This window comes from Ambystoma mexicanum, chromosome 3q (genome assembly GCF_040938575.1).
Source record: "Ambystoma mexicanum isolate Mex_15411 chromosome 3q, UKY_AmexF1_1, whole genome shotgun sequence".
Classification (NCBI taxonomy): Eukaryota; Metazoa; Chordata; class Amphibia; order Caudata; family Ambystomatidae; genus Ambystoma; species Ambystoma mexicanum.
Window position 1 is genome coordinate 323638053 of NC_090926.1, and position 27777 is coordinate 323665829.

General features: G+C 47.0%; 1 protein-coding gene across 1 annotated transcript in view; it reads right to left on the bottom strand.

Moving 5' to 3' along the window:
- Positions 1–3745: 3745 nt before the first annotated feature.
- Positions 3746–27777, bottom strand: part of FABP6 (fatty acid binding protein 6) — a 115995-nt gene continuing 91963 nt past the window's right edge. Inside the window, exons 2-4 of the mRNA XM_069653899.1 lie at positions 5750–5922; positions 4351–4440; positions 3746–3914 (exon numbers count right to left, since the gene is read on the bottom strand). Coding sequence (XP_069510000.1) covers positions 3861–3914; positions 4351–4440; positions 5750–5922 — 317 coding nt within the window. The 3' untranslated portion in view covers positions 3746–3860. The remainder of the gene's footprint in view (positions 3915–4350; positions 4441–5749; positions 5923–27777) is intronic.

Sequence of the window (27777 nt, forward strand, 5' to 3'; positions counted from 1 at the left end):
TCCTACCATTCCTTAGCTTGCAAGCTTTTTACCTGTGGGGCTGCATTACACTCACGAGAAGATGTTGGGGCACAGTGACTAAACTGTGTGCCGCCTGTAAAGATTACACTGGGAAAGACTACAAAAGCAAATGGCTGCACTTCAGTTTACGGAAGAGCTCAAGAGGTTTACATTGTGATCCAACACCCAATGTCATGTCTCTAAGGCTTAAGGTAAAGAATACTGCATGCCTACTCCCTCCCAGGTATTATTATTAGTTAGCTCTGGCACAAAGCTTTCCAAGGAGCTTGGGCAAAGACAAGTTATTAATAAGAGACAGAGAGACTGTCCCTTGGAGATGGCAGTGTTCCAGTACTGGACTGGCCATCCTACTGCCTTCCCACCCCCTGCCCTCCGCTCACTGTCAGCATGCTTCTCTTACCCTTCTTGCGGCCTTTTCACCCCCCACCTCCCAGACTTATCTTTCCCTCTTCCTCGCTCACCCTCCCACACTTGTGATGGTCCAGTTCGGAGCTTTAGCAGGAGCAGGCTGTCCAGTACAGTGAGCTGCTTTCACAGAGCCATCTAGGTTCTCTCTAATGCCACCTGTTAGCCGAACTAGGAAACTGCAGCTCAGGGAAGTGCCTGGAAAGGAGCAGTTTATATGCAAATTATTCCCATAGGAACCCAGCAACTTCCGAAGAGGGGCGCAGTCTCAACAGCGCCCCATACATTCTCATAGGTTTGCTGGTAGTGGCCCAAACACTGCTCGGTTTGCTGCCTCAGGGCCGTATTCTCAGCAGCAAAGCGCGTGCATACTGAATGGCACCCTAATATGGCAGTGTCCTCGGGTTGCTCCCTTATCCCTACTATAGAACTGGCCGTGTGTGGGGGCACTAAGCAGACTTTACTAAAAAGAAAAGGCGCAAAACATCTGTTTTTCGAAAATGGATGTTAAAATACACAAAGTCTACAGTTTTAAAATAATAAATAAATAGTCATGCTAAGGAAAGGGAAACATGGAGAGAGGGTGCAGTGGAACAAAAAGGGACTGATGGGCAAGAGGCCAGCGAGAGAGCAAAGGTCAGTGAGGGAGCCAGAGATGGAGCGGTTAGGCCAGAAAGGTGGCGACTTGGGGAAAGAGGGAGAGAAGTTGGAAGGGAGAGTGCAACAAGAAAGGGTGAGAGGTGCAGAAGGAGCGAGTGAATGCTCGAGCTAAGAGGAGGCTGGGGCAACAAGAAACTGAAAACCTACCAAGGACTGGAGAGTGCAACACAAACAGCAGAGCGTAAGGTGTGAGTTGGGAGCATGAATGGGAGTCTCTGGCAGTTGTGAGTTGGCAGTGTGACAGTGCTAGTGAGTATGCACATGACTGGTGGAGGGAGAGGTATGGGTACATGGTGATGGAGAATTGGTGAGTGTGAGGGGGTGCTGTGGGTGATTGGGGTTTAGGAGATCATATAAGGAGAATATTTGCACCATTACAAGTGATAATGATCAATGAAGTTCCTACTATAAATTAAAATAGACATGCACGCCAAACAGAAAAGGTAGAGCAAAACAAACACAAGTATGGCCCATCTGGGACTCTGCATTACATGGATTGCACCTCCACCTCTTCCAGACTCTGTACCCCAATCAAATCATGACCCTTACCAGACTGCCCCACATCCCCCCAAACACACGTAATACAGTCAGGGGCCGGCTTCACTCATACTTGCCCATCCACCCAGATTTCCCCTCACCCTTCAAATTTCAGGCCCACCCTATTCTGCAATGAGACACCCTCCCACTTGTCCTCCTGCCATCAGGATCACCCCACATTCCATTCACTTCATCTTGCAACCCCAATCCTGCTTATATTCCGTCCACCAGGGTCACCCCCACTTACATGTCCCCACACAACACCTCCCCCTCTTCCTACTATACCACCCACCACTTCCTTTATACCTTGCCCCCTATTTACACCCCCACCGGTATTCCTGGCACCATGATCACTGCTGCGCACTTTGACATCCCCACCTCCCTTGACCCAACCCCCTTATTTCTGCTTTGAGACCCCCTACGACGTCCCTTGTCTCCTTATTTCTGCTTTGAGACCCCCTCCCACCAAGCTCACATTTACCTCCCTCAACACTTCCCTGTCCATATACCATGACCCCACCTTTCTGCCATGTGACCCACTTGCATTCCTGCCGCATGAAGATGAATGCTTGTGAGCCCTATGCGCCTGCTTTTGCATCCTATTTGAACAGGCTCTGCCGAATAAAGCCATCCACACCACTTGACAGCTCGCTGCACCTCTAAACCCCAACCCTTGGCACTTGCATTTGGTTTTAGAGTCCCTTGTGGAAGCTCTTTCAGACAATGGCTTCCTGCCACCTTGACCTACTCCCATAGAAGACTGCTTTGTTAGTCACAGTCACTTATGCTGGGAGTGAAAGACTCGCAAGTTCCCTTGTAATGAGACTGACACTTTTCGATGCTAGTGAGGTGGGTTTAAGGTCACATCTCCATTAATTCTTAAAGTAATACCACATTTCCATGTGTGCTGGGACGCTATTTACATTTTTTTCCCGTCTAGGCTACCTAACTCAGCGGAAGACAAGGGTCTGTGTGATTCAGATATGGCAAGGATGTTCATGTTTTATTTGGACAAGACATTTGTAGGTGTGACAATCTTTTTGTTGTTCATTGTAGTGTTTCACCAGGACTCAAGGTGGCCGAAGCCACCATTGCCAGAAGGTTGCATCTTGCATGTCAAGAGCATGTACTTTGCATGGGCTTCCTGTTACTGAGAGATTGCAGGACTGTTGCACCAGATGAGAGGCAACGTTAAATCTATAGGTTTCTAAAGGCATTTACCCATTAATGAGAAATGAAGGGCGGCCATAGGGCACAGGTGTTGTGCAGGATGTCTCTTCTAGAATGGATGCTTCTTTTGGTGAGAGATACTGACCAGCCTCATCGCTTGAAGCCATCTGACATATGCAGTCAATGCCTCTTTGTACTCTGCCCCAACAAATTAGCTATGAATGGAGAGTGTCCGGGCCAAAGGGTAAGAGAAGACTCCCTTCATGCTGACTCAGGCACTCTCTCCATCTCGCCCTCCTTCACAACTGGCACCCAGCTATCGCCTCGTGCATATGCCAGTGGTACTGCTGATGGCTGTAAATGCACAGAGCTGGTGACTGGTCTCTTTGATTAGTGAAGCGGGGAACCCGGTCGCCTGAAGGGAGGCTTGTGTAGCAGAAACTCCACATTTGCACTTGCCCCGTCTTCCTGCAGGATCAGGCTTTCCAGCCAGTTGTGAAGAATTGAGCTACAGACTAAGAGGACCTGAATCGCCAGGAAGATCCGTTTTAGGACTCTTGTACTTCTTGTTGCTTGACTCATTGATGCAATGTCCTGTCACTGTGTACGAAATAATATGATGGGGAGCCTGTTCCTCTCCTTTCTCATGGCAATGATCTGCTTAAGGCACTGCAGATCCTTAAATTAAAATGCACTCAGCAATAAAGATTATCCACGTCATTCATCCTGGTATTATCTTACCTTACTCCATCCCTCGTATCCTCCAATTACCCTAAACTATGACCCCTTTTTCATTCTGGGCACTTATCCATTCCTAACAAGTTCTGCACCCTGTATCTGCTGAGGCAAACATGCATTCATTCCCATACACTTTGCATCAGCTCCTTGAAGGGCACCTCTTTCTGCTCTCCAAGATCTCAAACGAAAATTAAGACACGCCAGGACTACTGTATTTTTTTCAAATACTTTGTTTTTTAATATGTAAATAATGTAACAAAAAAGGCTTCTCTACTTCCAAACCCTTTTATCTCGGCTGATTTCATGAAACTGGCCATCTGGTTTCAGCCTTATGCAATCTTCGTGCTGATCCTTTTGAAGGTCACTCCGCCAGCCACTGATGTCTGCAATGAAAGAAAGGAGTCTGTAAGTCTCACAATAATGCACCTGTTTCACTGCCAAACTGCTCCTGCAAAAAAACAACTCCAAAAGTAACATCACAAGATTCGATAGGCCCTAAAAAACAACTCCAAAAGTAGGATAGGCCCTAAAAAACAACTCAAAAGTAACATCACAAGATCGATAGGCCCTAAAAAACAACTCCAAAAGTAACATCACAAGATTCGATAGGCCCTAAAAAACAACTCCAAAAGTAACATCACAAGATTCTAAAGGCCCTAAAAAACAACTCCAAAAGTAACATCACAAGGTTCGATAGGCCCTAAAAAACAACTCCAAAACTAACATCACAAGATTCGATAGGCCCTTCCCCACAGAAGTCACAGCTTCAGTCCGCCAGTTTACAGACACCTCTGCTAAGTCAGGCACGCCACCTCTTACCTCCACTAGTTTTCCGCCAGCGATTTCCGAAGTGTGGTGATATTTGGGGAAGTCCACAACGAGCTGTCCTCCCTCTTGTCTGACAGTTGCCTGAAAGAGGTCAGATGGTTTCTGTTATAATTCAATACTGGGCGAGGGAAGATACAGGGAAGCCTTTAGGAGATCTGGGATGCCAACAGGATTCATTGTAGATTCAAAAAAATATCTTTGCCTGTCCCCCATCTAGATAATTGGCTTATGCTTACATAATCTGCATTCTTTACTGTGCGGAAGCCATATCCATTAGGAGAAAGCGAAAATACATTCTCTCTAAATTTCTCCTTACCTTTGTAGGACAAATACAACGCAATTTTACACTAATTAGCAGAGGATATGCTCACTGCTTTACTCTGACATGATATTTTCTGCATGTTATTTTTTAGAAATGTACTTTCACACACATGTACAGTGGAATATAAATTACAAATGATGGACTATGGGTGGATGGATGGATGGATTGGTTGGTGGTCGGATGGGCAGATGGTTGTGCGGATGGATGGGTGGGTTTGTGGATGGGTGGGCGGATGGGAAGGTGATGGGTGGGCGGATGGGTGAGTAGTCGGATGGGCAGATGGGGGCGTGCGGATGGACCGATTGGTGTGCTGATGGATGGATGGGTGGGCGGATGGATGGGTGGGTGGGAGAATGGGCAGGCGATGGGTGGATGGATGGGTGGGTAGTCGGATTGGCGGATGAGTGGATGGGCGAATGGATGACTGGGCGAATGGATGGGTAGGCGAATGGGCAGGCGATGGATGGATGGGTGGGTTTGTGGATGGATGGATGGATGGGCAGATGGGAAGGCTATGGGTGTGCTGATGAATGGATGGCTGGGCGGATGGATGGCTGGGCGGATGGATGGGTGGGCGAATGGATGGATGGATGGGTGGGTAGTCGGATGAGCAGATGGGTGTACGGATGGACCGATGAGTGTGCTGATGGATGGGTGGGTTGGTTGGTGGATGGGCGAATGGATGGGTGGGCGAATGGGCAGGCGATGGATGGATGGATGGGTGTACTAACTACAGAGCAATGGGGTATGCTTTAGATTGAGTGGAAGATTTTGAAGGCCATGTGAGATTGCGACACCGTGCATGGGAAGGTGCTGAAGACTTTAGTGGGAGAATACACGGAAGCAAGGACTTCCATCTTACATTCTGGATTTTTAGAAGTTACATTTAAATTGTCTTTCCTGCTCCAGATCGTACAATATGTAAAAAAGCTCCATTATTGGAGGAAATGTCTGTCCAATGAGAGATAAGCGGGTACTCTGGGAAGTGGGAACACTAAAGACCACTATTAGTGCAGTGTTTTTTAGCAGAGCTTTGATTTAGCTTGAGAAGTACTGCTATTCGCTTACCTTGAATTTCTTCCCAGCCATGGTCTCCATGTCGGCCTCCACGCCTACGGTGAATTTGTTGGTCATGGTCTGGCCGGGGTAGATCTGAGACCAGGTGAAGTCGTTGCCATTCTGCACAATCTCTGTGACGATTTTGAAATCCTTTCCCTTTGCAATTACATCGCTGGGAATGCCTAGACCAAAGGGAACGAAATAAAATACAGGTTTAAAGCTTTGCACTGAAAAACAAAAGAAACTGAGGCAAGGGCATCGTATTTTCCTGTCATGAAACTATTTTTGCTATAGAAACTAGCGATCTAAGCCGAAGCCAGTAAATAACTCTAGGTGGAGACAAGCCGACTCCACGCTAACCATGTAACATTTGCAATAGTCTTGACTTCCACTCTCGAGCGAACCAAAAGCCAACTATTCCTCAACGGCCAACCAGGAGACCCCAATCTCTGTTTCCCAACCAGCAAGGACTTGCTATGCTTTGATCTTGAGGGCAAGGCAGATCTTGCGTGCCAGCCAGATGGTGTTTATTGGGCAGTCTTCAGGCCATCCAACCCGGATATGCCACCATCATCTTGAGATCCATTAGATGTCAATCAGTAACCCTCCACCACATCTCTCACTTTTAGTCACAGCCTGCCTATCAGAGCTCCACAAGATGTCATGTTGTGACGTCCCTGATTGATGGTTGAGCTTCCTCATGATGTTGGTTGTCCTCTGGGAATCTCTTACTATCACGCGCTGCTCCTTCCATTACAGCCTGGCACACCGCTTGGCATCTGCCAGCGTTGCGCTCTGCTCAGAGACTGCAACACGCGCAGTTGGTGGGGTAGTCGCTTGAATGCAGGTGTTCATTGCCACCTTTCGCCCTCCATCCTGGGAGATGCGCCTCCCAGGGAAACGCTGGCTGATACGTATAGATTTGAAAGGCTGTTTTGAGGAATGGCGGTCTTGAAGCGATCAGGGGGCATGTGACTGACGGATCGCCTGCCCTCAAATAGGCCGGCAGTGTAGAAACCTACATCCTATATAATGCATGTGATAGGATTGTTTTTTTCTTTCTGGATTGCAGTGTATTGATGACGAGCGGGGCTTCCTGGTATCCCAGGTTCTGATGGGGGTATCACAATTCAGGGTGGACTCTGAGAGGGGGGTGATAGTTGTGGGTACGGGCTGAAGCTGAGGTGTTGTTTACTTCAATCCTTAGAATGAGCTGCACTGGAGGTGGCAACCCACGTTCAAGCCCCTCTTCCGGCCAAGATGGGGTGGCTGGGAAGCCACTATTCCAGCCAAGATGGGGTGACTGGGAAGCCACTCTTCCGGCCAAGATGGGGTGGCTGGGTATATAGCGCATTTGTCCAGGGTTTGGGGCCAAAGCCTTTGTTAGTTCTTGGGATACACAGACCCACCATGGGAATCTGGTGATCAAGGGTGACCCTAGTGGCAGCAGGTGGGGGAGGGCTCCCTCCTCCCCGGTTCTACTACATTTGTGCGTGTGTGTTGGGGATAAACCGTGGCACTTCTATCTCTCCCAGGAAATATATTGCTTGTGTTGCTGCCCCATGTCCCAGGGTCTCTGGTGTGGGCTGAGTTTGGTGGGATCACAAGGGCTTCTTACCGTTCGGTTTGGGTTGCTACCAGAGGCTGATGCTGTATCCCCCTCTGATCAGCAACAGCACCACTTTACCTAAAGCTACACCCCTGGAGAGAAACACAGTGACCAAGCAGTTCGAGCTACGCAGCCCCTTTTGGGGTGGGCTGAGCCTGATTTGCACATGGTCTTTCCCCTTCCTGTAATGGCTTGGTGGGCTGAAGAACCATGGCCTGGAGGGTTGCCCAGAGCCATACCATAGGTTAAGATTAATTCTAAAGCTTCCAGCCATCAACTCTTTTGTTTTGTCCAGCTCTGACTGGGCATCGCCAGTTTTAACAGACAGCAAGTTAGGAATTGCGCCAGAACAAGACAGGGCAATGTGTGTCTTTCCAGATTAGTCCAAATTAGAATGAATGACATTTGTGCCAGGGTTAGCATTTTGACCAATCAAAAGAGCAGAGTCCAACTTCCATTACCGCTCAAAATAGTTTCTTGATGAATCAATATGACAGACATGTTTCAAATTTAAAATTGAGAGCATTATTATGCTGCCGAAATGCTCTTTGCTGCAAATCCCCAGGCTTGGCTTCCATGAAGAGATATTGTGTTGGTGGCCTGGCCTGCGGGCACGTGGTCCTGATTCTACTCCCATCCCCGCCCCCCAAAGGAGGAGAGGGTTCCCAGAATACATTGTTTGCATGTCCAGCTCTGACAGGCAGGGCACACTAACACCTCCCCCACTCCTGGCTCCTCCCATCCACTTAGCATGTAGGGGAGACTTAGGCATAGTGATCAGTCTCCACCAGAGCCTGTCATAGGGAAGTTGGCACTCCCTTGAGAGGTCCGCTACACTAACCACTCTTCCAGCACCCCCGCACGTTCATCGTTCTTACACAGTCCTCTTGACTCAGCTGTGTCAAGAGTGCAAACGCTTGCCCAGTTCAATCAGGCTTCCACGCTGCATAGGGTTGCTTGTACATCATGGAACCCCACACACGCTCTCTCTCGAAAGTACTGCAAAGAACAAATTGCTAAGCATTGGCAATAGAACACAGCCTTCTATATCTAGCTAATATCAGGAAAGGTGAGTTCCTCTTCCTGCTTCTTCTAAACCACTGCAACCGGCGCCGGGAGATCACTGGTACCTGACACAGTATGAAGTTAACACATGTATTACACTTTTGCAGGGGAAGCCAGCAGGGAACAGACACCAACAAAAGTGTGGCATGGGTGGGGTGTAGAGCAATTACTCTACTCCAGAAAGCCCCCGCCACTCTACCTTACCTTCCCATAATGTAGACTGCAATAGACTTACACCATGCACTTTAGAGAGATTTATGACCACCAACCTAAATCTATTCATGGCTGGACTGCAAATGTTGCCTTGCAATACATACTAACATACTTGCCAATGTTAATATGTACCACACCTAGAGAGAACTATGAAGATTAGCCTGCACCGCATCTAGACAGGATTGTGAATGTTAGCATGTGCCACACATAGATGGAATCATGAAGGCCAGCAAGCGCCACACTTAGAACTGTGAACTTCAGGCTGCGTCACATCTAGATAGGACTGTGAATGTTAACACGTCTACACTTAGATGGAATTGTGAACATTAGCCTAAGTAACATATTGACAGGATTGTGAATGTCAGCATGTACCACACTTAGATGGAACTTGAATGTTAGCATGTCTCAAATGTGAACATTAGCCTGCGCCGCATCTAGACAGGATTGTGAATGTTAGCATGTGCTACACATAGATGGAATTGTGAAGGTTAGCAAGTGCCACACTTTAATGGATTTGGGAACGTTAGCATGTCCCACACTTGGATAGAATTCTGAACGTTAGCCTCAGCCCCTTCTTGATGGGATTGTGAAGGTTAGCAAGTGCCACACTTAGACAGAATTGTGAATGTTAGAATGTTAAATATCATATAACCCACTAACCAAAAAAAGCTCAGCATTCCTGCATACTTATCTCACTCAAAAAACTCACACAACCATCTCTTGCACAACAACCCGCACGCACTTCACAACACCGCAACAACACATAAGCCGCACCAACAGCACACGAGGATTGACATCGATCCGATACTTGCACCAAAGCTCAGCACTCGGTGTATACCGAGTTGAAGCTGCCAACAGAACACCACTCCTCTCACTATCCTACTCCCTCTTCACCTTACTAACCCATCCCACCTTCTCATTTACAGATCCACCAGAGCGCCTGGGGACCAACTCCGTTGGTGACGGTGCGCGGTACAAATACCTTTAACATTAACATTCATTGCCGTCCCCGCCTGGCACACTATGAGAGGTGAGGGCTTCCTTTATTTGCAAAGTGAATGCAGGGGACTGAAGGTAAAGTCTGAAGAGGAGAGCTGGGGCGGGCAGGGGCTGGGTAACATTAAAGGAACGCAAAGGAACGGAAAGTGTTGGACGGCGCTGTAGACTTGGCGAGGAGGAGGGGCAAGAAAGACAGGTACACCGCGGTTAGAAGCAGAGAAAGAAACAGAGGAGTGTTCCAGTGGGAAACAATGGCCAGCAGCAACAGGAAGCGTGAGATACCGAGCGGAAGTGAGACAGAGCAAGAGCTGGAGAAAGGATGGAAGATGATAAAGAGAAAAAAATGAGAAATAAAAGGAGATTGGGAAAGTAAAAGGGGAAAGCAAGGCGTAAGAGTTGAAGGCGAGGATGCATAAATAATACCTAAATACAAAGAAAATGACGATTAAAAGAGAGAAGGGGTAATAAATGCAAGATGTGAGGAAGTGGGATTAAGGTGAGCGTGGTTAAGATGAGTGTTTCTGAAAGAGCCACGCAAGGTGTGAGAGAAGTGTATTCATACGGGAAGGGAGTGGGGGAAGAGGATGAGAGTTGAGGGGCGATTGTGAGAGGTGGGAATGCGAGAATGAAGGGCGCAGGGGCTCCGCCGCCCCTGCTGGAGTCACACCGCAGGGTACGATCGGTGCTCAGCGCAGTCACTGCAGAATCTCATTTGGGGTCTCCGTGGCTGGTGCGCAGGGGCTCATCCAGATCCCTTCTGTGGAGAGCCTGCATGAGGTCGGCGTTAATGTGACCCTGCAGGAGCTAAATGGGGAACTGGCAGGAGTCCAATGTGGTGCCTGCAGGAGCTCAGTTGGATACTTGCAGGAGCACAGTAAAGTGTCTGCACATACTCTTTATTGTTCCTGCAGAAGCTCGGTAGGGTGCCTGCAGGAACCCCGCTGCTACCTGCAGGAGCTACATAGAGCACCTGCAGATACTGATTCTTCTCCCTGCAGAAGCTCCTTGGGATACCTGCAAGATCATAATAGAATGCCTGCATATACTGGTAGTTGTCCCTGCAGAAGCTCAGCGGGTGCCTGCGTGACCTCTCCTGCTACCTGCAGGAGCAAAGTAGTGACAGCAGATACTCCTCCTTACAAAAGCTCGGTGGGGTTCCTGCAGGAGCACAATAGAGTGCCTTCAGATACTTGTTCTGTCTGCAGAATCTCAGTGGGGTGCGTGTGGGAGCTCAGTGGGGTGCCTGCAGGACCGCTCATTCTCTTCTCTGCCGAATATCAGTGGGGTTTTTATCATGAGCACAGTAGGGTGCCTACAGATACACATTGTTTCCCCCACATAAGCTCAGCAGGGTGCCTGCAGGAGCACAGTGGCATACCCGCAGGACCTCTGCTGCCCTCTGGAGGAGCACAGTAGAGTGCCTGCGGAAACTCCTTGTGCCTACAGAAGTGCAGTGGATTTGCTTCAGGAATCTGCAGACACACTGTGTGATGCTCTAAACATGCATATTCCTGTCAGTGCGTGAAGCTGCGTGCGGTCCATCTACGCCAGTGGTATTCAAACATTTTCATACTCAGCCCACCCTTGACTAAAAATATTTTTTCCGGCCCCCCACCGAAAGCTTGGCCAGCCTGTTGGGCCCAAATGATGTCCAGACTCTTTGAAATATAAGCAGGTTTTCTACTGTTATATTTTCTGTTAAAAGCTGTCACCTTAATCCTTTTTTATATTACAGTCATCTTAATCCCTTTTTAAAGAGTCTGGGCCCCCTGGACATCCTTTGGGCCCCGCTAGGGGGGCCAGCCCCCCAGTTTGAAGACCACTACTCTAAGCGTTCCGGGCAGTGCCTATGGGTTTTCTATCGGAGGCTACAGACACACCTATGGCATTTACCAACAAAAAGTTGAGAAATGGGGAATAGGGGCGAGGGTCTGGGAAGAGACAGTAGGGGAGACACACACACATACACAATCGGGCGACGTTGGCATCCAAACCCAGGTGCCGATTTATGGAGCGAAAGGTGGGCTTGGAAGGCTTAAGAAAAGCACCCAGTCACATTTACAGGAAATGAAACGATGTTGTTCCTGGGAGGCCATAGAAAAGTGCCGCCCGCAGAGCGCATGTGCAGTAGCTAAATATTATTTTCTTGCAGAGGCGCAATACGAAGATAGCAGTGAAAGGGGGCATCGAGGGTAGGCCTCCCATGGGCTCACTACGTACAGCAGATTCCTGGTGACGTGATTGCAGGGGAGTTAAGTAAGTCTACTAACACACCGCTCGCCCTCTCCTGGCATATCTCCCGGCCCCTCCAGCAGTACTACAGCATGACACTGTACTGCTGCTATTCCTGTGTCCCGCTGCTGGCCTTATCTCAGTGAGACTTCATCTAGCTGTCTTTGACACACTTCTCGTCCTACAATAATATGACACATCACCCAATACAACCGAGCTCCACCAGTCTAGTGCCCCGCTACTCACCGATCAGGCCCATAAAGGCTTCGTAGTTCTCTTGACTTTCCACCTCGAACTTGCCAGAGAACGCCATACTGCTGTGCCCGCGGAGGATGGAGGGTGATGCTGAAGCCTGAGAGTGCCGGATGGGTGCACACTGCTTGGACCTGCCTCATTATAAACCCTGCCTGGCGCGTAGCCCCGCCCCTTCATGGGCCAAGCCACGATGATGCAACCGAGTCAATAGCAGGGGTGTTATTGACCCTTGGCAGCAATGTCGGGCATAAAGTACATTAGCCTTGAGAAGCACTTGAATTGCTTTTCTTTATTGACCTGGGCAGCATCCTAGCCTCTACTTACTGCTGCTTAGGTGTGGAGACTAGCCCAGGACACCATGCACTCCCATTACTCACTCCTCACTGTAGCCAGAAACCAGTGAGTGCCCCTTGTGACCCCACCCTCCTGGACTGAGGAAAGAAAAGACCCGTGTGCTGGCCACAGTAGGCTGGGGGTCTGCAAGGAGAGAACTTTGGGAAACTGCCTGGTGCCTTGGTTCAGAAGCCCCAATTGATTGCAGCAGCACCCCATTCTAAAGTGGCTACCTGAGCGTTTATTCTGGTACCTGAGGGGACCGGCTGATTTTCCTCGGGGAGGCTTGTTGGGGTTTCTGAGGTATGGCTAAGGAAAGCCTCAACAGCAGCTTCTGCACCCCTGCACACAAGGGGCTGAAGATGCTAGAGTCAGTGCGTGGCTCCAGCACACGCAGATCTTGAGCATCTCCCTTAGACGCCCTCCCTTCCACAGGCTCGCATCTCTAGCCCACCACTGTGCGCAGGGCACCACTGAAGCCTGACCTGAGACAGGCTGCAACAAGACAATCTTTCCAACTTCCTCCTGGGCACTTGGCGCAGTCCTCTGTTTCCCACGTCCTCCCCAAAGATGATGCACGTGGCATCGCTGGGGCCCACAAACCCTAGGCTGCACTCAGCAATCGTGCTCTAGCTGACAGACACTAACCAAGCGCCTCAAGCACAGCCAGACATTGTCAGAGAGATTCTGGCTATGCACGGGCTGTGGATACCTCCCGGGGTCGGTCTCTATGCAGGTGGTCCTCCCACAGATAGCCACTCCCAGGGTTGGTGTCGGGTATCTTCTTCCCTTCTTTGGGCACCTGGGAACAGACTTACCCCGAGAAATTAGTGATGTTATCTTCAGGTTCATCACATGCCCTTCCCCTAAAGTTGTTGGTCTCTTTTGTCCTTTAGGGGAAAGAGATATAGGGATTTCCCTTGACTTCATAGTAAGTGACTTAATCAATGGGTGAATTCCCACCTTTTTGGTTTTTATATTTATCCCCATCCAGGTGAGCTGGGATACCCATTAATCGAACTGGGGTACGTCACTCCCTATAACTATCTGCGATGGTAATTGTGGGATCACAGCTGCTGTTATCCAGGTTTCCTTTTTAAAGATGGTGATAGGGAACCTTACAAAACCGTACGCCTCTATGTGTCCAAAGGACACCGCACATTTCTTCAGTGTGGGTCCTGCTCCAATTTCTAGGCAACAACTCAGGTTTAATGGCACACTTTCTACTCACACTGTACAAGGCCCACACCTGTTTTTGTTGGATGATGACAGGTAGCTGGTATATAGAGTTACCTTTCACATAGAAAAATCTTGTCTTATTCGTCCCATTTTTATTTCTCTTTTACTTGGGTCGACATTTCCCTAGGCACTCTTCCCAGCTGGTTATTATTTCATTGGGCTGACCATAGAGGATACTAACATAAGGGGGGTCAGCAGTGAATTCCCTAATTCCCATCTCTTGGTGATGTTCTTTTAATGAGGGTATAGTTGGGGAATCTATCCTGTTTGATGGGCAGTTTTTCACTAGATATTCAAATTCACCACATGAATAACGCTGCTGTTCTGATATAGGGGATAGGGGTATAAGGAATGGCACAACTTCCTTTTAACACCCTTTCATTATAACATCTGAACCAGACCCACTATCTTTAGGTCCCTATCATGTGTCTCCCGTCTTTGTAAGTCACAAGTAGAGGTTCCTCTGGTAGGTATTGCTCACTCCTCTTGTTCTAATGACCAGTACCCTGGAGGGAATCCAAATTCTTCCCATGAGGGATCATGTTCGTCTTTTGCAGGAGATGGGGTGGCCATCATCTTCCAAAGCGAGATCAGAAGTCTTTTCCGGTGACATGAGAAATGGTATCTAGGAAAGCCTATTAGACAAAGGGGGGACTCAACAAACAACAGAGGGTTATCCCTGAAGTGGATGGTTCCCCCTTATTTAGTACTTCCCGAAGGCAGTCTTGGTGTGAGATATCTGAATGAGCGTTCTTGGAAATCTCTTCTTTATCAGGGTGGAAGACTTAGTACTTGGATCATCTGAGGTTTCAAAACAAGATGGGGTATCGGGAAGGTTGTTACTTTCTTTGGCCGGTCTACTAACTAGGGTATTTGGAGATTTCATCCCTTTGCAGGAACATCTGGACTTGGACTGACCATGATTAGTGTCAGAGTTCAACTCTGTCTCCAACTTTGAGTCATACAAAAAATGTTCTTGGTCCCATTCCCCACTGGGTTGTCTCTCTGGTTTTCACCATCTCCCTTCTTAGAATTTTGTTGGAAGGACGGTTCCCATAGGATTTCATACACTAAGGATCCCTCCAGCTTGCACTTTTAATCGGTATCGATTCATAGGAAAAATTCAGGAGGGCAATTTGTATCTCATTTCCACTGGATAGAAGAGACAGTACTTTTAATTTCCTCTTCTGCCTAATCTCTACCAGAGGCATAAGATAGATAGTTGAATTGTTGGAAACCTCTATCCTGAGTTCTATGGAGATGATGATTTTGACCCTACTGGAAATTCGGTACTTGGTGGTAAAGAAAAGGTTAGACGTATTTCCCTCCACCTTTTCCTTAGTGAGTAAGATGGCTTAGCAAATCAAGGGGAAACATCTGATTCCTATTCTATGACTTGGATGATACATGGTTTCTTGATTTCTCCATGTAGGTCTGGTGGAAAAGACGATTGAAGTTGACCTTTTCCCTGATGTGTAACCTGTGGGACTGGTAGTTAATTTGCTAATTTCTGCGGTCCCTCAATTTGTATCAGTACCACTCCTGATACCGAATGTGAGGAGTCAAGAATATGAGTCGGACACAAAAGCATGATTTTGTGGCTATAAACCTTCATTAACAAAAGAAGGGTTGGATAAATGCCTATCTTTCCCTACAGCTATGAGGGGTTTCCCAGCCTCAATAAAACTAAAAAAGAGAACAGTCAGGATGTCAAAGTAAAAAGTCTTCTGTCGCGTGTCCAAAACTCTAATCTGGCCCTCCCACTTTTAACATAACAAGACATGATAGCGATAACCTTCTTTAGCCACACTATTAAGACCATAGTCTAGTAGATCAAACACAAAGTTCCAACGTGACAGAACAAAGTATAAATGTTCAAAAGTTCCCAGAAAAACAGAAAGGAATGTTCTCTTCCCCTAGAATATTACACAATGTTGCAGCGCTCAGGGTTACTATCAGTCCAAGTTATTTATTAGGTTCAGCTTCCTTTGAGAAACACTGGTGCACCCTCCAACCAGGAATCCCAATTCTCCTTAAAAGTTACTGTTTTCTTTAGAACACCTGGCATACACTCCTGCCAGGATTCCCAGTTCTTTATTAAACAATCTTCAGTTTACTTTGGAATACTTGGTGTACTCTTCTGTCAGGATTCCAAGTATTTCATTATACCATTTGCAGTTTAATTTGGAATATCTGGTGTACTCACCTGTCAGATGTTTTACTTTTCTCAATGTGCCTTGTATACTCTCCTGCCAGACCTCTGTTTTCCTTTTCTCCAGTATTGGGTCCTTGACCCTCCCGTCTTGACACTTGACAAGATTACTCCAATTTCCTTCTCACCCGTTCTCTTTTTAAAAAACATTTTGATTCACTTATTTATGAAATGTACAACAGAACCAACAGCGAAGCCCCCTGGCCCCCAATACCAGCGTCACAGAGTTAATATAAATCCAAAAATCTGTCCCAGATATTCGCAAACTATTTATTTTTCTTCTGATGATTATAGATCACTCTTTCCATATCCACCAGTTTAAATTCTCATCCATCCATGTATTCTCCTTCAGGCACATCTTTGACTTCCAAAGTCGTAAAATCATTTTTATTTGCCATCAAGGAGCCCCTAAAGAGCCGTTTCTGTGCAACTGTTAAGCCTTCGACCAGTTCATCATCACCCAATATCAGCATCTCAAAATCATAATCAAGCGATAGCCCTTGTGCACTGCTGAAAACAGTACATAGTTTCACCCAGAAATCCCTCACCTTAACAAATTCCCACAGCATGTGTTCCAATGTTCCTGCTATATGCTTGCACCCCCAACATCAGTCATGCCACATTTAAACAGGCGCTCCGGTGTCCAGTAGGCCCTATTCAGGATCTTAAACTGCCTGGCCCTCTCCCCAAACTGATAAAATGAGAAAGCCACATTCTTATAGACATTTTGCCAAAGTTCCTCCATCATGTCACTGGACAACCTTGCCGACCACTTCTGTAATAACTGAGTATTGCTATTTGCCGATGTCACAATTAACTTGTAATATTTGCTTGCCAGATGCCCTTCCACCTTAGCCTGAGCATTCAACTGTGTAAAATCAATCTCCCCCGTCACAGAGACTTCACCAATAGCTCTTTTAAGAGTTTGAAATTCCTGAAGTGTGCAGTGTGGTATTTGCCAGGTAGTCCTCAGTTAATCCAATGACAGTCAATTTCCTCCAGCCTTAAGGTCACCTATCCACTGAACACCCCCAAGAAACCATTCTGGCCAGAACAGCATCTTCATCCTGACTTTTATGTCTGGGTTGCACCAGATAGAAGAGTCAAGGCATTTCAGCGCATTTCCTCCAGGTAGTGACAGGAGTTTCTTCCAAGAAGCCCTTAAAAATTCAGTGACTGGTTCAATACTAGCAGGCCACACTGATTTTGTTGTTAAAACCGCCTTCGGTGCTAAAGGCCCATTCAAGCTTGCCTCAGCTTTTGCCCAATCATCTGGCTCCAATTCCAGCAGCGGTGCCAGGTGTCTGGCCGTAAAAGGCAGATGATAAAATTCAGGGCTCCCAGGCCCCCCTGTCCACTGGTCACTGAAACTTCCAAGGCTTACCCTCACATAAAAAGTTCTGCAACAAAACATCAAATTCCAATCACACTTTCTTAACAATAGTTAAAGACAACATGGCAAGCACATTGGCAATTTTGGATGTAGAGTTCATCTTTAACGCATTAACGTTCCCTCATAAGGAGAGGTTTAAGTTTCCACCTTTCCAAAATCATTTTCAGACCAGATTGTAAACCCATCATATTCTCTGATACAATCCTGTCTAGCTTGTTTTTCAGCCAGATACCCAAGTATTTAAAACTCTCTTAGCACCGCTTAAAGCCCAAGTTCAAAATCGTATTTTCCCCACAATTTTTGGAGAGAGGAATCGCCTCTGATTAAGTTGAGTTAATTTTATATCTTGACTGAGTATTAAACTCAGCAATGAATCCCATCAGTTTTGGCAGTGACATTTCTAGATCTCTTAGCAGTACCAGCAAGTCATTTGCGTTTAGCCATAGTTTTTGGTTGACTCCGCCATAGTTAACCCCTTTAATCATCCCCTCCTATCTGATCGCTGCGCCCAGAGGCTTTATCACAATTACAAACAGTAACGGTGACAAAGGGCAACCCTGCTGAGTCCCCCTTTCCAGACCAAATGATTCTAAATGCACACTGTTAGTAAATACAGCAGCAGTCGGGCTCCTGTATAACATCCTGACCCAATTTATGAAAGACTCACTGAAACCCATCCTTTCCAGCACTGCAGACAAAAGAAGCTCCAGTTTATCCGATCAAAAGCTTTCTCTGCGTCTAGTGAGAAGATTGCTGCATCATCCTCCGTGTCATTCACCAGTGTAAGTGTCTGAAGTAGTCTCCTCATATTGATCACGGCATGCCTGTTTGATTAGAGTGAATTAGTCTTGGCAGTATTACCTCTAGACAATTTTGCTAAAATCTTACTGTCCATGTTTATAAGACTAATAGGTCAATAGTTCGAAGGTGAAGACTGGTCCTTCTCTTTTTTTCAGAATAAACAAAATTGTAGCTTTGACGAGTTGTGTGCCGGCAGGATCTCAACGGTCCTAGAGGCCTTATACATGTCACAAAGAAGTCCAAAAACCGAATTAGGCATATCCTATAAAATTCCATTGGTAGTCCAACCGGCCCTTGGCTTGGTCATCTTTCTGAGTTAAGGCTTGATGCCGATTTCCTTAATTCTTCCACAGAAAAATCCACATCCAAAGTTGCTTTCTCAGCAACAGAGAGTTCTGGAAGACCCAAACCCTGTTCAAATCCCTGCAAGCCTCCTACAACACAGGCTTCTTCAGAGTAAAGGTCCTTATAAAAATCTAAAAATACATTGGGCCTCATTACGAGCATGGCGGTGGCCGTGCCTGTATGGCAGGGACAGCTACCGCCATGCTCACATCCGGCACCGCCTCCTGCGATTGGGAAATAACTGGCCCATTACAAGATGAGTGGGCCGGTAATTGCTCATTCGCAGGAGGCGTTAATTCCGGGCTCCCGATCCCCATTCTGCCCCGCAGGCCAGAATGGGGGTGGGGAGCAAGGATGCGCCAGCACTGTTAGTAACGGTGCCGGCAGCATTACGAGTTCTGCTCGCGGGTGCTGCAAAGCCCGCCAGGTAAGTCAGGAAGCCGCGAGCAGAACTCGTAATGCTGCAGCCCGGTATGAACTATGCCAGTGCCTAACTGCACCGTTCATACCACGGCCGCCAGCCTCATAATGAGGCCCATTGTTTATTTCTCTCATATCAAACGTAGTGTTGCCATCAGGTTTTGTGATCGATGGAATGGTACTATCATTCTCCTGATCTTTTAATCTATGTGCCAGTCAATGGTAAAATTTCTCCCCATTCTCAAAATAAGAGCATTTAATATGAAAAACCATATGCTCTGCTTTTTCGGACATCTTTTTTATTGTATTCCCTTTTAAGCTGAAGCAGTTCATTGTTTTCCCATTAACTGGGATTCGCATCATCGCTTTCTCCAAATCCTTAATTTTCAATTCCAAACTCATAATCTTGTGGTCTCTAATCCTCTTCTATTTGCTAGACAAACCAATCAGGAGGCCTCTCATTGAACATTTGAAGGCCTCCCAAACTGTGCCTGGGTCCATATCTCCCATGTAATTCTATTCTATAAAGTAATTTGCCTCTTTAACAATACTCTCTATGATTTCCTCCTCTTCCAGATTTAAGGTATTCAACTTCTACAGGGAACACATGTGAGTAGTAAACTGCAATACAATAGTCATCTTCACCAGTGCATGGTCAGAAATGTGAATTTCTTTATAGCGCCTCCTGTATAGTAAGTAGTAGCCAATCCAGCCGTCAGGATCAGTTCTATCTGTGAGTAAGTATTGTGGGCACTTGAAAAGAAAGTATAATCTCTGGAAGATGGGTGTTCAAGTCTCCAAGTATCTTTCAGGTTATGCTCCAAAATCAAATCCTGCAAAGCAGCCGCCTAACTACTTTTGGATCTTAAAACACTTTTACTTCTGTCCATTAAAGGATCCAACATCTCATTGAAATCCCCCCCCCCCCCAGTATAATATAATCGCAGTTCTGGTCCTGTAGGGCTTGTGCTGCTATCCTAAAGAAGGACTCATCATCCACTATCGGAGCGTAAATGTTGCATAATGTAAACATTTCTCCATGGATACATAACGAACACGCTACCAATCTTCCTTCCTTGTTCATCCTCTCTGAGAGCACCTGAATTACCAGGTTCTTACGAATCAATATAGCCACACCCCATCAGCATGTATTAAACGAAGAACCGTATACCTGACCTACCATCCTCTCTGCAATTTAGCAGTCTCTTCCACTGTCAGATGGGCCTCCTGCAAAAAGCACACATCAGCTTTCAGGCCATTCAAATGATTAAGAACCTGTTTACTTTTTAGTGGACTATTGATTCCTTTCATATTCCAGAGGACAACAAGCATCTCACTTCTGGAGGCTGATATTCTCTCCTTTCCCAAGTGGGACAACCTCTCACTAGGCACCAACTCTGTGAATAAACTACAAAAGAAAAGAAAAACCCCACACCCTCTTAGGGTAATGTCAGCCTGTAGAAACACCGACATGTAGAAAAAAAACATTACATATAACCTCTCTCGTACCGCCCCCCTCCCTTTTCAAAGAAATACCATGAAAGATAACCAACACTAAGTATAGCCCCTATGTGGCTGCAGCCAGCACTACAAGATAAATACAGAATATGCCCTCTCAGTAGCTGCCTTCTTCAATGTCCCAACGCACGTGCTGATCAATATGGAACCTTCTCGCCCCTTCTCTGGGTTTTCAACCTTTCAATGGACTCCCAAATGTCTTTTATTAAGGGTTGCCTTCCCTCTTGGATAACTTTGAGTTTTTAACCATTTGTCTATGATCTTTGGCCAATGCTTGTTCAACTACTTCATTTACCTCTGCAGTGTTTCCAGTGTTATTACCATTGGCTTTATATAATGTTGGTTCATTTACTTGGCCTCCTTTCCATATACTTTCAATGTCATTATTATTGGCTTTTGACAATACTTGTTCATTCACTCGGTTTCCTTTCTGTTGACTTTTAATGTCAGTAATATTGGCTTTTGACAATGTTTGTTAATTCATTTGTTTACTTATCTCTGTCGTGCAAAGGCTCGCCTCTATGACTGCTTTGCGGTATACACACTGAAGCACCCCGGTGCCCTTATGGTCTCCCCCAGGCTCTCAAGCCCTTCTTGGTGATTTCTGCATCTGCCGCTGTGTGAGAGCTGTGGCTTGAACCTCCTCCTTCTCGATGCGACTGCTCCAGCCCCTTTCGGTCTGGTCACTGCTTCGGTCTTCATTCTGGAGCTTCCGCTGCTCCCAGTCTTGCGACCGCGGTCTCTCCGACTCTGACCATTCGCCACAGGGTTTCTCTGGTTCTCTCCCGTCTGCCTCGCCACAACATGCCTTTGCTGCTTCCCGAACTGCGTCGGGATCCAACTTCTCAAATCTCTTGCTTTTAAAGTTCCCGGCATTGATCACATGATGAAAACTAGTATGCGTCGGTGGTTTCTTTGATTGAGTAATCTTCATTACTCGGTTGTACATCTTCGTTTAAGTACATTTTTCCTGACACATATAATCGCAATCAAGGTTTTCCCCTACATCTTCTACCATACAATACGACATACATATAGGGGCTAGTGTAAAGTTACACTTGTTATTCTGACCCAGGGGGGAATTGTGTGTTTATTTTCCAATAGAAAAGTCTCCTCTTCCCTGGGTCGGTCTGTTCCCTGGCGGTCCTTCCACAGATAGCCACCCCCAGGGTTGTCGTCAGCTAGCTTCCACCCTTCCCATGCCACCTGGGAACAGACTTTCCCTGAGAAGTTAGTGATGTTATCTTCAGTTTCATTAAAATTGCATATCATCAGGTTGCTCTAAATCCAGACTCCAGCAATTATACCACATTTGCCAGCCATGACAGTACATATAGATTCAGGAGGATGGCTTTCAGACTTGTGTTGGCGGCCTAATTCTTTCAGAAGGTAATGCACTGTATATTGAGGGAAATTCAAGGGGTTCTGTACTTTCATGGTATGAATTACAGGGATAGTGTTGAACAACATGATCAAAGGCTTGCTGAAGTATTGCATATGCTCATCAGTGCTGGACTCACTCTTTGCAGGGAGATGTGCAAGTTCAGGGTAGGAGCAATAGCCTTAGTGAGAAGGAACTTGAGCCAAAGGGGGAGCTAGTATCTGCCATAATGAATTTGAAGCCACCAAAGGATAAACCAGCAGTCATGTAATTTTTGGATTTGGTAGAGTGCTATGCAAAATGTGTTATGCGCTTTGCAGATTGTTGCGCCAACATAATGATGTTGTGTAGGAAGGGTGTCTCATTATTATGGTCAGATGACTGTCAGATCGAGCTTGATAAAGTGAGGAATGAGATGGCGAGTGCTCCAGCGCTGAGTAGTTTTGATACTAGTTGTGAGACATACGTCATGTCAGATGCGAGTGACACTGGGTTGGGTGCAGTTCTACTTCAAAAGAAGTGTGGATTAGGAAGAATTGTGGCCTTTGCATCATGAGTGTTGAGAGGAGCTGAGTCACGATACTCTGTGATAGAAAGGGAATTATTGTGGGCCATCAAAAACTCAAGGCCTACGTGAGCAGGAACATATATGTGATGGAAATGATCACAGCTGTGATGCACGAGAAAGCAGCGAATCTCGAGTCCGAGTGGGCCGGGTTTTTGAGCTAGGTACATGCTGGGGTGATCAAACATCAGGAGATGGGGGCCCGTATGGTGAATGTGGTGAATGTGTGGGGGGTGGGGGGTTACATACAGTGTGCAAGGGGAAGGCTCATGTTGTAGGGAATCTTTAAATGCATCCTGTACATAGTTGAGCTGCTAGTAAAATTCTGTTTAGAATGGTTTACATGTGTTAGGGAGAGAAGAGAGTTGCTGTTGGGCGAAGTCAGGAGAGGATGTCTCTAAGGGGGGCCTAATACCATTGGGTCCATCTTTGAAGTTTATGCAATAAAATAATCAGATATACCTGCCGTTTGGCCACCATCATTACAAACTGTCAATTGGCCCACTTTTGATATTTTTAGGAGATGCAGATCCAAATAGGACATTTCCCAATGATGGCCTCTCTGGGCTCCTTAATTGAGCACTTACTGGATGCTGCTCAGTTAACCTGATCACAGGCCTGGAACTCTCTGGAGCACCTTTACATTGTATGTTAGTGGGTTAACATTTGGGAAGTCCTAGGTATGGGGAAAATGACAGCCCTGACCACCGTTTCAAGGATTTGATCTCCTAATTGATTTTGTGATGGATAGGGAACAATTGTTCAGAAGGTTCTCGTTGATATTATCTGACGATCAACTGGGGCTGGAAAATATAACCGATATGTTACACTATGGTGATTTCGCTTGGTCAAATGCAACTATGATGTGCTGTGTCCCTTAGACCAATGGCGTAATTTGGAACACCCCTTTGTGTTAGGCTATATGCTGGCTTTGACTGATTTATGTTTTCTAAAAGTCTTGCATTGAGATGCCTACAAAACATTGTTTTGTATTGCTGAAGATTGTATAGATGTCCAACTCTGTTTATCAAAATGATATAATTAGAAATAAAGCTTATAGAAAACACAGCGCGTGAATGGAAGAACCCGACTGATAACGAGGTCCTCTTGTATACAGTGGTTGAATATGTGGTATATCGTGGGTTCACTTCGGGTCTGATAACGGTCCATATGCACCCACCAGTCTTTGGTAGGATATTCCGTGTCCTACCAAGCCACAAGGAATATCATATCCGTGTCATGAGGTGTGCACTGAGCAGCCTCGGAAAGGAAATACATGTTACTTTCCTTTGCTAATGTTCCTTCGGGTGATACAGCCATCGTGTGTCTGATGTGTCATGTGTCCAGTGAGCCTGCACATTTGAGCATCGGCAGAGTGTGCACTGACACTATCCATGCAACTGTGTATGTGATGCCATGATGAGTTCTAAGAGTGTGCGTATTGTGTGTAAGATTGTGTGGATAACACCAAGTGTGAATGATAAAATTGATGTCGTCATGCATTTGAGTCGGTATATTTCAGAGTGCGAGATTCTGCAGCGCGTGTCCGTGTGTGCGCGCGCGCGTGACGAGTCATGAGTGAATGTGATGTGTGTAGGGAGAGATCATGTGTCATAACAGTGTCTGCACTGAATGTGGACGATGCGTTATTATTGCGTGTCTGCACGGAGTGCACGGGATGTGATCATGTATGTGTGTGCTAGGTCCGTGCGCCTTGTGTACCTTGTGTAAAGTCGGCATAAGCACTGTGTGACTGTAATGTGTCTTCGCAGGGTGTCTCACGCTGTGGTGACCTGCAAGCGGTAAATGAAGCGGCTCTGTAAACCATTTACACAGACTAATGGAAAAGGAGCTTACATTTGACCTTTGGTGTTTGATCAAATCACAGATAATGGGCAGCAGCTCCGGGGTCTGGGAGAGATGGACGGAGCGATAAAGCTCCCAGAGACGTCCAAGTGATTCATGTGATGATAAGCGGTATATAAAATACATTTAACTGCCACTGCCAGAGTGTGGGAAGCCAACCGACTACGAAGCACCACGAGTGGGAGGCACAACCGCCTCACCATCTGTTCATTATTAAGACACGTCTTGACCTAGAATTTGACAATGACGGCCAAGGGCCTGCTACTTGACACGCACAGGTGTAACGTCTCTTTAATGGTGGGAGATAGGAGGGGGCGATGAATGCGTGTATACTGTGCGTTCGTGTGTGATGGGATGATTGAATGTGTATGAGTGCCTTTCCAAATTAATGTGACTGTCTCAAGGTTCTCGACTGATTCCTCAGCTCCTTGCTTGAGTGCACCCCAGCTCTTTATTTCTCAGTGTCCGGGTGCCGACAGGAATATAGTCATTTGCGAAATTTGCTGTAGGATGCTCTCAATGGACCATAGGGAAAAAAGGAATGTTCTCGATATATTTTTTATCTCCAAATACATACAACCATTTGAGCTGTGCATCAGGCAGGGCTAGTGCTAGGATTTATGAGGCCTTGTGATGAAAAAGACGAGCGAGGACCCCTATTTTGCAAATGTAATGACAACGCAGCAAGGAACAATACTGAAAAAGACATTACAAAGAGGGACATCACTCTTTCCTACCCTTGTGCATTAGGAGGAGTTACCATACAAGAATTTAATAACAAGAGTCTGACAACTCTGTGATTTACATATAAATGGTGACTAACATTACCTCCACGTCCCTCTTCCTCGTCCCAGAACTTACCTTTGAGTATGCTCCATGCTCATAAAAACTCCTTTTTCAAGCTGACCTCCTTAGCCCCCCCCTCTTAAGAGGTGTAACCTCCCACTTACCCAACACACAGGAGTTTTTCTGTGTTCTTGCCTGAACTTCTGTATCCTCTCCTTGCTAGGCTTGTGAGGGACAATGGCTGGTGAACCTCGCTCGGTGACTCCAGTGCGGCGCTTGGAGGGTGTGCGGGCGTGAGGAGGCCCACCGGGCCCCCCTGCAGGGCTGTGGGATCCTGCAGATCTTTTCAGGTGGATTCTGCCTTGTGGGTGTGTCAGATGGCTTCCTGTGTTTGATTTCTCCTGCTTCTGTTCCCGTGGCCGGGGGTTCTGTGCCCTGCCCTGGCTCTCAAGTGAGTGTGGGTGCTGGGGGGAGGGGGTCCGTTTCAGGGCTTCCGCCCTCCCCTGCCCGTCTCCAGGTGTGGTTATCCGACCAGGACACCTCTGGTAATACGGTCCAGCGGCCCAGCCTGTGCTGTACCCACTGGCGGGGCCTCCTTTGAGGCAGCTCCTTACTGCCGATTGCTCGAGCAGGCATTGCAATTGTTCATACCGGGCTCTCCCTGGGGCGTGGACTCTTCCCGATAGCCGTTGTTGCCCCTGGCGCTTATTGTTACTTTTGCAACTGTATTCGTGGTGCTGGGGCATGCCTGGGCCTTCCTTGTTGCTGGGCTCACCTGTCACTCTGGCAGCGCATCATTGTCAGCTGGGGTGCACGCAGGTTCTCAGGCTTTTTCCACTTTAATGGCAGAAACCTCTGATGGTGTTTTCTGTGGTCTCAGCTTGCATCCACTATGGGGAAGCACGTGGCTAAATGGCACCATGTGGTGGTGACATCTTCCTCTACCTCCAGGCCTGTGAAACGAAGGAAGGTGGCTGCCCCTGGTGTTTCCATGGGTGATTTTAAGGCTCTTTCTTAAGGAGTTTATGTCCAACCACGCTGCTGGTCTTGGTGGGTCAAGGCCCACTCCCATTTCTTCTTCTTCTTGCACTTCTACTTCTTCAGATACCTCTGGGTCCTGCCTTTCCTCTGAGGACGAGAAGGCGACTGGGAAGTACTTGGACAAAGTCCAGCTGGTTCTGGACCAGATCTCCATCTCCATGGGGTTTCAGGAGCCGTCAGGTGGTGGAGGGGGCTGATGAGCCTTCTATTAGACAGCACAAGCAATCTCCCAAACTGGGTCGTCCCTTGATTTCTGACATTCGGGACAATATCCTACGAGAGTGGGCCCATCTGGAACAGTTCTCCATGCCCCGGTTTATGCCAAAGTTGTACCCTCTTCGGGGTTAGGAGTTCAGACTGCCGGCCAGGGTGGAGGTGGATGACATTCTGGCCAGCCTTGTGGACCGTTCCTCCATGTAAGCAGATGAGGTGGCTGTCAGGGACTTGGTGGAACGGGAGGTATATTCTAACCTCAAGAAGTCCTACGTGGGGTCTCATCTAGCTTTGCAGTCCAAGACCTATGGGCTATTCCATAGGTTGGCTGGTTTTCAGATGCTGCAACAGTCTCTGGATGATAGCACTGATTGTTCCCAGCTCCTTACGGAGTTGCAGAGACAGACCAAGTTGCTTTCGGACCTGTTTTGTGATGGTGTTTGCGGTACTGCTATGCCCATGGGTGCCGCAGTCTCTGGCAGACAACATTTGTGTCTTCGGGATTGGAAGGCGGAGGGGTCCCAGAAGCCTGCTGCTTTGAAGCTTCCCTTTAAAGGTCGGAGGTTGTTTGGTGATGCTCTAGAGTCGAAAGTTCACTGGTCTTTAAGGTGGATAAACATGCGAACAAGTTGAGGAAGAAGGTGGCTCATGCATCTACCAGTGGTTCTCCTCCTCCTCGTAAGTCTTATGTGCCTTGTCCATGGACAGATCGTAAGAAGCACAGTTTCCGGGGTCCTTTCCATCCCAGGTCCCCACCTACACCTCAGAAGTCCTGACTGTAAGATGGATTTCTGAACTATGACTTGGTGGGCAGAGGTTCAGAAGGCCAGCCTAATTTCTTGGAACAGGGTAACCTTCTGGACAAGCCAGACCAATCAAAGTAGCATTGGCGGCGGTCAAGACTAGGTCTCAGGAGGGGTGAGGGTGATCGAAAGCCCACAATGAGCACACACAGTAAACAACACTACAAATCACTCTCAGTCAGGTGTAGATATCAAAAATACATACACATTTATTAAAGGCCTTTTAACATATACACAAAGCAAATATCAGCAGTAATAACTAAACCAACATACACTACTATGAAACATATGTACAGTTACCAATGGCCTAAAGGAATAGTGCACAGTAAGGGTCCACAACCTGTGAGGAAAGGGAGCATACAGTGCGAATATACTTTAGGCAGTGCTTCACTTTATTAACCCTATCTGAGAGGCAGTCCAATCCCTAGGAACAGTGGAGCTTTATGCTCAAAAGTACTTTCGGATGTAGATGCAAGCAAACGTGCGGTTGGGAAAAAATGGGGTCTCTTGCAGGGGCTGTAGCAGGTCAGGAAGGCAGGGTGAGGCAGTGAAGAATAAGTTCCCACTATTCGAGGAGGGTCTCCCCAAGAGGGCAGAACTGGATCCAAGAGTTGGGATTAGCTCGGTAGAACAGGCTATACCTTGATAAAGAAGAGTGGCCCACAGGGGACTCTTCTGCGTAAAAATGGATGGATCCGCCAAGGGCCACCGGTAAGGGTTGCAAGTGTTCACTGACCCAAGGCACACT